Here is a 12,106-nt window from a genome sequence, read left to right as displayed (position 1 = left end):
GAATTCCAGAACTCACCGTGCACGCATTATATTGTTTTTTTTTTCATTTAACTACAATCAACATGATTCTCTCAAAATTAAATATTTTATAAACATAAAGGATTAAGAACAATGCCGTGAAAACAAAATATGTATAATGTTTTTGTCAATGTGATCATAAGTCTTTCCTGGCACGAGTTTTTATCTTAACAAAGATAAGTTTATTATTGGCAATAAATAAATAACAGAAATATAAAGAGGTAAATATTGACCATACATTAAAAGCTAGGTAAGTTCAGACTAAAAGGGGGGTATCAGTTCATTTAAAATATGTCTACAGTTATATTCAAAATATGTCTACACTAAGGAGTTATGAAATACATCACAAGAAAAATAATGAAATTGTGCTAATTAGTGGATAAGAAAGCCGAACACTAAACATTGATCAGGGGAAACAAAAAAAGGAATTAATGGATATGCAAGATGTAAAGAAAAATAATAGTTCCCCAAAACAACAATTCTTCTAAACTATAATTGAAACAATTCATTAGTACAAATCAAGATTTTATATGTGTATAAACTGATGAACATATTACCAAATTAAAATGATAGAAAAGTCATGGGGATTTTGTTTTGTTTTTATTTTATTTTTCTCGTGGACACCTCCATATATGCCAAAATCAAATAATTCATGCGCCAAAAGTAAAGAGGCAAATGTAGAACTTTCTATTTAAACTTTATAAAAATGTATCGATCATTATGTAACTAAAGGTGCGTTTGGAATAGAGGTTGGACAATTGTACCTTTTTATTTACAGCACTAAAGTGTTTGATAAACACTAACTGCTGTAACTTGGAAGATATGTTAATATGATTTTTCACTTGTATAATAGAAAATCTATTATATCTTTAATAATTTTGTCAAAATTATTATTTAAATTTTATATTTACTATATACTATTAATTTTTGTTCTAGAGTTACAGCTTTTTTTTTCCATAACAAGTATAGTTTAAAAGTTACAGTACCTCAATTCCAAACATAACCTAAATCTATCACTGATTAGGGCTAAGGCTTCAACAACAAATATAATTGATGAAATTAAAGCATTTTAATTCTTATTCGTTCTTATTTTTGAAATTTCTTATTAAAATTGAATTAGTTCTCCGAGTGTTGGAGGTTAATTTATTTGAGTTGTAATAGCCATTTATAATGAGATTCTAGAAACGAAAACATCTATTTCTCCTTTTCTTTTGAGTTTCTTAATTTTCGTCTTACAAATAAACTAAACAATTAGATAGTAATATTTATTCCCTACCACCACTAATATAAAACTTAACATTCGTTTGGTATAACTTTTCAAATAAAAATTATTTAAGTAGAGTTTTTGTTAATAGAGCTTTTATAAGTAGAGTTTTTATAAAATAATAATAATAATAATTGTTTGGTTGTCAGTGAGAGCTCTTATTAAAAATTGTAAAAATGTAATTTTTTTTAAAATTATATAATGAAATGAATGAAATAAGATTGTCAAATAAGCAAAGAATCTTTTAGACATTTTAACATTGAAAAAAAATCAACCTCTAATAAACAACGACAAAAATATGAAAAGAGCTTATGAGATAAACACTTATGCCAAACAAGTACTAAAGAAATATAATTTAACATTAATTATGATTAATCTAGTTATAGATAACTCATCGTTCGCAAAACATGATGGAATTATTGAAAAATGTAACATAGATAAGTGACCATAGCAATACAGTTATGTTTATATAATGTACGGTAGCCAAGCCGTAATCAAAACATTATGATTGATAATAAAAAAGAAATAAAGAAATTAAAAGAGTTTGTTATATACTATAGAAATTAAGGAAATGAAGAGTAGCAAGCTAGGTTACCTTGGCAAGTTGCAGCCAGTGGGTTGCCATGTATATTTAAGATACTCATTGTCTGGCCTACCATTCCTTTGGCAATCAAATTCTTTCTCAATAAATGGGCAGTCTTTTGATGTGGTATAAAGAGTATATGATGAATCATAAACCCAATTTCCTTGATAGAAGTCACAGCCATGTCCATGAATTATTCGTTGTAGAAGAGAGAGCAGCAGCAATAGTATTGTTGTAAAAGAGAAAGCAGCAGCCATGAAGATGAGAGGAGAAAAATAGAAAAGGAATATGGAAGAATAATGTGGTTTGGTTATTATAAGATATGGAAAGAGAAAGAAGTGAGTTTGATTTGGAGAAAGGAGTAAGTGAAAGAAAGCAAGCAACTAAATAAGGAAAATACCAAAAGGATGTGCTGAAATATGAACTTTGCTTTCCATAGAAGTAGAATGTTACTTATTATTTTGGATTTTGGTTGCCTAGTTATTCATTTGGCATAAATGACACTGTAGCTCCTCTTAAAAATCATTTTTAATATTTAAGTTCTTATAATAAAATTTTAATTATCCATTTTATTTTTAGTGTTAAAATTATTTTAAAAAAAAAAGGAAAATGCAGTCGAGAAGTGATTAAATTTGACATTTTTATAAGATTTAGTTTTATAAACAACCATCAATCTATTTTTTTATAACTTTGGGGTTTGATGCCTGGTGTGATTAAGGGTGCATTGTCTGTTTAGATCTCTGATGAAATTTAGAGGATAAAGATGGTAGGTTTGATGAATGTAGTGAGAATCAAGACTGAGATGATGTTTGGAAGCTTATTTACTCTGCAAAAAATAGAAAATACAAAGGTTAAAGGTAGAGTTACTGGTTACCAGCGACCACACTCCAACATTCATGTAAAGTTCGTCTTTGGTTTATTCAGTTGTCAAGGGTTTGCCAACCCTCAATAATATAATGAGCTCAAGATTTGAAAACGAGCCTTGTCCCCTTTTTTGTGTGTGAGTGTTGCTTAGTTAGAGAGACAAAACTTGAGTATTTATATATAAACTGCCCCTGAGGTCTTCCTGTCACCATGGGATATCCTATTAGCTAGTAGCTTCCCTCCCTAGGTAACGACATTGTTGTCCTTATCATGATTTCTGCAATTCATGTGTGCTTGCTTGGAGAGTGAGTTTGATTGTTAATTCATATATTTTGTCCACTCGTACACATGTAAGGATGTGGCAGGGTGGTCCAGCCACCTCTAAGTGAGCCATTTTTACTGTTATGGATGTGGCAAGTCCTTGTTGCCTCCTTTTGGCGAATTGGTTACTCATTAGTTCCTTTTCTTTAATTAAGGAGACAATATTCCTTTTTGGTGACAACAGCCTCTCCCGTGACCATTCATAAATCAATTTCCTTTCTACTTTGCCCTCACCACTAGAATAATATTACCGTCACTGCATTCTTTGTTAGCATCACCCTAGTCTCCGGCATTCTAGGATAGGCCAATTCCGCTTGATATTCGTTTATTTTTGGAAAATGCTCGGTGAAGAAAAGTACGAGAGAAAGACGAGCGAAATAAAGAAGAAAATGGTAGAGAGAGAGAGTGAGCAGGTAGAGAGAGAGAGAGGACAAAATTCTCTCGTCTTTATCTCGTGCTTCTTTACACCTAGTACTACACTTTATTTTTTACTCTCAAAGACATGTGGCATCTTTTTGTTGACTTCCCATTTTTTCTCAAACAAAACGTAGTGTGTGTGTATAGAGAGAGAGAGAGACGAAAATAGAAACAAATCAATAATCTCTTAAAATTACACAATTTTTTTAATTATTAGATCAACAACTTATCAAAAGTTGAGATCGAATGAATTTAGTGTCGAAGATTTAAATGTTTTTCTCTCTCTCTCCATGGATCCGAGACCCGACTTCACTCTCTTTTTCCAAAATTAAAACCACTAAATTTCTTTTCAAATTAAAACCGTTAATTTTTTTGTTTTCCATGTGTTTTTTTTTTTTTTCTCTGATTGAAGTTGATTTCTACGCAAGCTTCTTCTTCTAGATGTACACCCATTCCACTTATTCTTACGTAGAAGCAAACAATTGAACTTTAGACATTGATCATATTAAAGCAATACAGTGGAACCTCCCTTTATTTTAAAAAATATATATATCCTAATTTTCTAGCAAAAACGCGGTGATTAATTGTTTCTTAGAGTAATTTTGAGTCCACTGGAGCGAGGAAAACAGAAATATTATTAATAAGAAAAAATGGAAGCCAAAAAGGCTAGAGGAGAGACAATAATAATTGAGAGAGAAATTAATATTAATCTAAAACTTAATTGAATCTCATCAAATCTTGGCCATACATCTCGTTTAGATATAATGGATGAAAATTAGTGTCAAAATAGCATAGTTTTAAGAAGCTGCTGATTCAATAAGGGAATCTCTTCCTTATAAAATTAAGGGATGAGTTAAAAAAACATAAAATTATGTATTTAAATGTAATATATTTTATCTTGTAATACATTGAAATCTGTACTTTTTTCTTTTAATTAATTCCTTAATTTGAAATAATAGCAGATATGTTTATTGTAAAATTAGTCTTTCTCTATATAGAGTAGGGATGGCAATGGGGAGGGGAGGGGAGAGGACCAATCTCCCCGTACCCATCCTTGATATTTTACGTATGTCCCCGTCCCCTCCCCATCCCCGTCAAAATTATTTAAGAGAATCCTCATTCCCTCCCCGAATAAGAACAGGGGATCTTCAAATAACTAATACATTTTGTTTGTTTTCGATTTTGAGTTAATCATATTAAAATAAAAAAATTCAAATAAAAGTAAAGTTCGAAATATATCTTACATTAATATCCATTACAAAAGTCACATACATTAAATTAGTAAGTAAAACAGCATGCAAGGGATACAAATTATCATGAACAAATTAATAGTCTAATACAAAATTGTTACAAATAAAATCAAATTTAGATTCAAAATTAACTTTTCAATGGTGGCGTGAGCACTTTATAAATGTGGACTATTCTCTTTACAGCACAATAGTTAAGTCGAAATAAATCAAGAATAAATATTAGATTAGATTAGATATTAAAATTGTGATTTGCTGTGGACAATTATAATATCTAAAAATAAATAAAAAATAGATTTAAGATAAATAAAAAATAGATTTAAATTTAAAATATTTAATGAATATTAAAATTAAAACAAAAGTTTTGGGATAATAGAATCTATCCGGTTTTTTTAATGTCCTAAATAAAAATTTAGGACTTTAATTAGTTAATTAGGCCTAAAAGTTTAATAATATAAATATTTTGATATTTTTTATTTTTACCAATACTTATAATTTTATAATTCAAATTTTATTATTTATTTACTAGTAATTTTAAAAAATAAAAATTAAATTAAAAATTAAAATGGGGAAATGGGTAGGGGATGAGGATTCCACCTCATCCCCGTCCCCTCCCCGAATAAGAAATTGGGTAAAAAAATTTTCAGGTCCCTTCCCCGAATAAGAAATTGGATATGAAATTATCCTCATACCCTTCCCGAATGGGGAAAATCCCCGAAGGTACCTGTCCCCGTGGAAATTTTTATCATCCCTAATATAGAGTGTTGAATTAGTTTAGAACTTTGAACCTTGTTAAACTTCGAAAAACTTATTAAATCACAAGGACTTTACTTCTAATGAAAGAAATTAGGGCAAAAAATGGTGTAAGGGGCTGCCGAAAAGAGAAACAATTAATCACACTCGTCTTTATGTAATTTTAATTAAGGTTAAAATTGTAAATACAATGGTAGGGTGTTATGAGAATTATTAGGGGGTGCGGATAGCTGAACTCTAAGAAAAGTTCACACGGCATACCCAAGGGTATATAAATGTCAAATTTGGTAGCTTCCCGGGACCTTGAAGCCTAGATCTAGAACCCGACCGGACTGCCGCCGACCAAACTAGCCGCCGTCGATAATCCCTGGCGCGAGAGACCCATCTGAAAAATAATCTCAGATTTCACGGTTAGTTTAAATTCCTTTTTTTTATTTTCTAACAATATTTTGAATGTATTTATAATGTGCTGATGATTTACATTATCAAAATAAAAAGATTGAGACTCAAGTTTAGAGTAAAAGAAAAAAAAAAAGAAAAAGATGTCATATTTGGTAGAAACAAAATGCAGGTGTAACTTTCTAATATCTTTTATTTTTAATGTTTTCTTCGTTTATTTGAAGATTTCTGTTGATTCTAATGGAGCCAGAACCTCCTAAGAGCACTTCGAATGCCACCAGAAAGGTTTGTTTTCATACGTGAGCTACATTTACAGATCATTATTATTACTTTTGAATAAATTTTTGATGTACAAATTGGATGAAAATATAAAATTTAATGTATTTAGTGAAGTGGGCCAATGTGAAAATCATTCAACTGATGATTTGATGATACATTATTTTGTGCACATATATTTTCTGATGAATTGGCTTGAGCTTATGCAGATCAAGTATGCACCAAAAGCTCCCCCCCGGCGGGTACCAAAGGCTGAAGTTAAAACGTACTTACTCAATGCATATGCCCTTTCTGCTTCTTACTTCCTTTTTAAGTCGTCTCATGTTTTATGTTTGTTTGCAGTGAAATGGTTGAAAATGCTGATGCTGCCCAGGCCATGGACTTGCTGCAACGTTTCAATGCAAATGTGATTGTCAATTTGTTTTTTGGACATTATATTTATCCAAGTTTGACGAATTTTTTTTTTTCTGTTCTCATATCTTATTTCTCTTCTTTCTTAGCAAGGTGCTCTTAAGGGAAGGCCTAAAGTTGAAAAAAAAGGTAACGTAGTTTTTCAAGCTACATTTTTCACTCTTAGAACCAAGCTTCATGTCAAATATCTTGCCGTTGCTGCTTATGTTTTATCTTCTCTTGTGGTTTTTCTGCTTCAAATTAGCAAGCATAGTCTCACAGTGACAGCTAATTAACTGAGTAATCCTGTGTGTGTTTGTCCAAACAGTACTAATGTAACGGCAGCAGTATATATTTAACATAAGTATCACTTGTCTTCATTGAAATGTCCAACTTGTCCTATATATTTGATGGTTTTATGCTGTGATTTGCAAAGTTTGTCTGATGATATAATAGACTCCATTGTTAAAGACATGGTTATGCATCCATGATCTAAAGCCGTATTTATTGGTTTGGCAAATTCAGCCCTTGAAAGCATATGTAAGATCCTATAATGCAAGTACCTATAACCATATTATTGTGCGTCATATATTATAACCCAGATTCATTTATCGATGTTATCTTAAATTAGTATCAATTTAAACTTTGGTTTGTTGTTCATGAAGCCTTCTCTTGGTATCTGTTTGATCGACTGATGATTTGACAATGCCTGGCTATCTTGGCATTCAATTATAGACCTGTTACCAATCACCATTTCTGTTCTGTTGAATATATTATTGAAAAGCAGTTGAATGACATCATGTATATCTCTGAATTATTTGCTTCAAAAAATGATTTTTAATTCTTTATTTCTTTTGGTTTAAAATATGCAGTTGCACCATCACAAATTGCATTTGGTCAAGGAGGTGCATCAACTTTTATAAAATCATATGGTATTCCAAAAGGTGGGAGTAGCAGTAGTAGAGGTCAAGGTTCTGCTGTGAATGGTATGCTATCCTTAAATGCACAGTCAATTTTATTAGCTGGTAATGAGACGCTTCAAGCAATTACACTTTTGTTGATGATTCTGCAGGTGGTGCCCATGCCTCAGGCACCAGGCTGGGGAAAGAATACCAGGAACCATGGGTAGGTAAAACCATGTCTTAGTTTCACAATTCATGTGACTTACTGATTATCGGATTTCTTCTTCTATCTCTGTCTATTTCCGTGACTGTGAGCATACTCAAATTTTTTTTTTTTCCTAATTTGCTATTGCAGGATTATTACAGTTATTATCCTGTATCCCTTCCTCTGAGGAGACCATATTCTGGAAGTCCAGGTGTGTTCTAAAGAAAAATATTCACCTAAGAGTAATAGGATATTGAATAATAATCATAGGATATTGGATAATATTCTACTTCATTTGGACTGAAATAGGCATTGCCATTTACGTAAACTCAAATCTGTATTTTGGATATTAGGTTTGAGCCATTTCTTTTTCTAGAGTTGAGGTTTCACATTATGCTATGTACAAACTTGAAGTGGATTAATAAACAGTACAACTATACTTAACTGTTTGTTTTGTAGAACTTCTTGACGAGGAGGAATTTGGGGAGGCTTCTGAAACCATAAATTATGATGAAAGTTCCATGAACCCAGCTGAAGAGCTTGGTCTAATGGTTGGTTAACCTTACAAGTTCAAGTACTCCTGCATGCATAATTTCTTTGTACTCTTTCTGACGGTTTGTTGGCAGGAGGAGAATCTGGAACCAAACATGATTTTTCTTCAGTTACCACCAACACTGCCTTTGAAAAAGCAGCCAGCAACAGGGAATGAGCGACAGGTAACTGAAAGCTCGAGTAAGCATGAGGGTGCCACTGCTAAGGAGAAGACGAGTAGTTTGAGTGAATTACCAGGAGCCTTTATGGGTAAATTGCTAGTATACAGAAGTGGTGCTGTCAAGCTAAAGCTTGGTGAAACTGTTTATAATGTGAGTAAACTTCATAGTGACTCAAGGAATGCACATGGAAATACATAGTATTAGCACATGAAGCTTTTTCTTACAAACCCCTCATATTGAGTAATCTGAACTTTTGTTTCATCAAGTCACATGCAGAAATTAATGACACCATACAATAACTTTGAGATGCTGCTGGATGTATAATGTAAATCAATGTTTTGCATGGGTGCAGGTTACACCAGGAATGGATTGTATGTTTGCACAGGATGTTGTCGTCATTAATACTGCAGAGAAGCATTTTTGCGTTGCTGGGGAGCTTAACAAGCGTGCTATACTGTCCCCGGATGTCGATTTTATTTTAAATAACTTTGCTGATTTATGATGGCTTTTGCTCATCACGGCATAAATTCAGTTTATACATGGATGAAAATAATAAATCCATGTTTCTCAAAGGAGAAGAAAAAGCAACAGGAGCGTAGCTTACAATTTTGATTCATTTTTCATCAGGAAGAGTAGAATAAGGAAGAAACTTTTCAGAGTAAAAATTTTGTTTTGCTTTTTCAAATATAGTTGTAATTCATTGGCCACCTCTGTCACTTTATGGATGCAACTTGGGAATCCTGAGAGCTCATTGTATCATGACTTTATCTAATACTCTTCAGCATGCACTTTCATTTGCCTTTTAGTTTGTATCAAATAATGTTATTGTTTACTTATCTCTCCTTATCAAATATTGTGATGCGAATGAATATATGGAGGCTACAACAATCCCACAAAACAATTGAAATAGGAGATCCATAAGTGTAAACATTTGGTATTTTCAGCTGATGACTTGTAAGATTCTGTGCACGAAATATAGAATCTAATCGATAGGTGACATACTTATCATCTTGAATAACACAGGTTACCAAGAAAAAACGCCTGTTGTTTTTACTACATTAGAAGATTTCTGGCATAATACTTCACAGTATTCAGACCTGATAGCAACGAGAGCATTAAGATACACAACCATCTCCACCATCTAAATTTTACTCTGGTTCTCTCATCAGAAACCAAGTTAATATAATAATTCCCCTGCTTTTCTCATTTCGATGAGGAAAAGTGTTTCAGACTCTTCAGGTTCGAACTGATCAGACCTGCATTAACAGACATCATGTTAGATTGACACCAGAAGTGTTTTTGTTACAGGTTAAAACATTTTAAATAATTTTGTTATCCTAGTTTGGGCTGGCCCATTGATTGGAGTAGATTTGATGATAAAGTACTCTTAATCGTAGTATACAGACAGAAAGTTTGATCTCCAATACCAACACCAAAAAGCAATATTCAAAGTGAACATAATCACATGATAAAGAACTTATTAAGTTCAAATTCTCTGAATAACAGTATTCTTAAACATTGTTAAAATTTTCGCCTTTCGGATTGAATGCTATAAAGCATTTTGGGACACAAATCTACCTTCCATACATGAGGTAACATCCCAGACAATCAAAGAAACAAACTAACAAATCTCATACCTCGAGCTGACGCAAGCACCATTCTACGGAACCACTCAATACCATAAGCACAGATATTTGACTAGAATTTACTAATTCAATTTTCGTCATTCAAATGGTTCAAAAATCATACATCCAAATGCAGTACAAATGTGAGGAAACAATAGATTGCAAAGGGAAGATTCTGACAAAAGAGGTTAACCATATGCTACCTATGCGAGTCTCTATAAGTTAACAGAAGTATTGCATTTAGTCTAAAATCTGCAATTAACATTACCGAGGTTCATTTTCTGCAATCAAATATTTCAACCATCCATCACCAAAATACTTAAAGATTAATAGAACATAACCTTCAAGCCACATATTTATCAAGCTATATATATAGCAGCTCAGTTAATCCTCAAAAAAGGCAGAAGCTTACCTTGAATTGATATTTTGAACAGTTAGATTGTCTCCCCCAACATCTTTGAGTGAAAGAAAGCTTGGCACATGGGTAATTGCTTCAAATATCATTGACTGGTCCTCATGTATCAGAAGATATCTAGTATTTTTCTCCACAGGATTATATAAAACCAAAGCCCGTCTTTTACAGAACAGCAGAAGAGATCCGTCGTCCAAGTATTTAATGGGCCGACAGATACCAAAATAGCCGTTGTCAACCGAAAGCTGTTTAATCCAAGATTCTTGGACACCATAATCCTTCATCACCCAGATGTCAGGAGGAGCAAAATAAGTAACATCACATATAGAAAGGCAACCCCCTAATACTCCCAAGTTCATATCATATAAATTGTCCCTTGTCTTTGGTTTCTCGGCAAAGTGAGGGGGTGCAGGAATCACACAGAATCTCTCATCCTCAAAGTCAAAACCAACTATACAATCAGAACAACTCTGATCATCTTCAATGTCATCACAAACCCAATGAATAACTCCATTTAAATAGGTGGGGAAAAGACCCGCAATAGGAGACCAAGGAGCATTTCCAACTTTCCGCCATGCAGCTCCACCAAGGGCGTATATCTCAGCTGTTCTATTTAAGAAATCGTCAAAGACCAAGCGTAGCACCTTGTATTGCTTACTTCTAAAACTGTAGCCGAATCCAGAAATAACAGTCCTTAAGGTTTTTTTATCATCTTCTGCTGCAGGTTTAGGAATGGTAACATACTCCCCAGTAATGGGGTTACATATAATGCAAGGGTTTCGATGAAATGGTTTGCGAAGACAGAGAAAGCCATTACATGAATTCACAATATCATACTCACGTCCTGCTCTTCTATTACCCCGATTACTGTTACCATTACTGGTACATGCCTTGGGATTGGGTTTGGGGTAACGTTTAGGGAGGTAAAATTGGGCATTAATCTTTGCCCATTGGCATTGTGCATGATTATAACCAGGGAAACTTTCAAGATCAACCCAGTGAAGGGTTCTTGAGATGCATGTCGAAAAATCAGTTCTAAGGTAAAGCTCAGGATTTGATCCACTGTTTCGATCAAAGTGAAGTGTTGCAAAAAGAGGATCTGAAATTAAAATGTGCCAGGTTTTGCAAACACACCTTGAAATAAAGATTGATTTTAAGGGGAGTCTTGAGAGAATGTCAATGAGGATGTGGCTTGGCAGATCAATTATGGTTGAATAACGATATGCTGCAAGCTGCTGCTGTTCGTCATCATGGCCGCTGCTGCTGCTGCTGTTTTGTGCTGCTGCTGATTTAAGAGATTTTCTTCTCTTTGAAAAACGATTCTTTGTTGTAAGATAATGGAAGAAAAAGGTCATTTTCAGTAAAAGTTGGAACTATATCTTCAACGAAAAAGAAATCAGGTGCAGATGAAAATTTCTTGGAACTCTGGTTTTGAATTTTGGTTTCACAATTGATTGAACTGCCCTTAACATTTTCCCAATCACGAGTCGGGACTAGCATTCTGGTTAATATTTGTGTTACAAATGACCAGGCCTTTTAGCACCCTTTTAAACAATTGGAAAAAACACTTTTTATCTTTTTAATTAAAAAAAAAGAACATAAAATTATAATAGAATTTTATTTAAATTTCACTGTCAGCTTATTCTTTGGAAATAAATGGCCATGAAAGAATTTAAAATATTTATGAAAAGAATAAACTTATAATAAAAAGAATATT

At 32.9% G+C, this 12,106-nt stretch overlaps 3 protein-coding genes across 3 annotated transcripts in view; 1 reads left to right on the top strand and 2 right to left on the bottom strand.

Annotated features, from left to right (window-relative positions):
- LOC18039161 (protein trichome birefringence-like 43) overlaps positions 1–2,122 on the bottom strand; it is a 5,182-nt gene extending 3,060 nt beyond the window's left edge. Inside the window, exon 1 of the mRNA XM_006428525.2 lies at positions 1,878–2,122. Coding sequence (XP_006428588.2) covers positions 1,878–2,122 — 245 coding nt within the window. The remainder of the gene's footprint in view (positions 1–1,877) is intronic.
- A 3,605-nt stretch (positions 2,123–5,727) lies between these two features.
- On the top strand, positions 5,728–9,232 carry LOC18039845. Its single transcript, XM_006428524.2, has 11 exons — positions 5,728–5,877; positions 6,091–6,151; positions 6,352–6,407; positions 6,485–6,548; positions 6,643–6,682; positions 7,405–7,518; positions 7,605–7,657; positions 7,790–7,850; positions 8,099–8,190; positions 8,266–8,502; positions 8,705–9,232. Exons 2-11 carry the CDS (start codon positions 6,107–6,109, stop codon positions 8,852–8,854), a joined length of 912 nt encoding a protein of 303 aa, XP_006428587.1. The 5' UTR covers positions 5,728–5,877; positions 6,091–6,106; the 3' UTR covers positions 8,855–9,232.
- Positions 9,233–9,270: 38 nt separating this feature from the next.
- LOC18039844 (F-box/kelch-repeat protein At3g23880) lies at positions 9,271–11,888 on the bottom strand. Its single transcript, XM_006428523.2, has 2 exons — positions 10,390–11,888; positions 9,271–9,608 (listed from the first exon to the last, which is right to left on the bottom strand). The coding sequence occupies exons 1-2, from the start codon at positions 11,742–11,744 to the stop codon at positions 9,530–9,532; spliced, it is 1,434 nt and encodes a 477-aa protein (XP_006428586.1). The 5' UTR covers positions 11,745–11,888; the 3' UTR covers positions 9,271–9,529.
- Positions 11,889–12,106: the final 218 nt, after the last annotated feature.

Source organism: Citrus clementina, unplaced genomic scaffold (genome assembly GCF_000493195.1).
Source record: "Citrus clementina cultivar Clemenules unplaced genomic scaffold, Citrus_clementina_v1.0 scaffold_6, whole genome shotgun sequence".
Lineage (NCBI taxonomy): Eukaryota > Viridiplantae > Streptophyta > Magnoliopsida > Sapindales > Rutaceae > Citrus > Citrus x clementina.
Note: the sequence above shows the minus strand (reverse complement) of the source record. Positions and strands in the feature narration are given on the sequence as shown.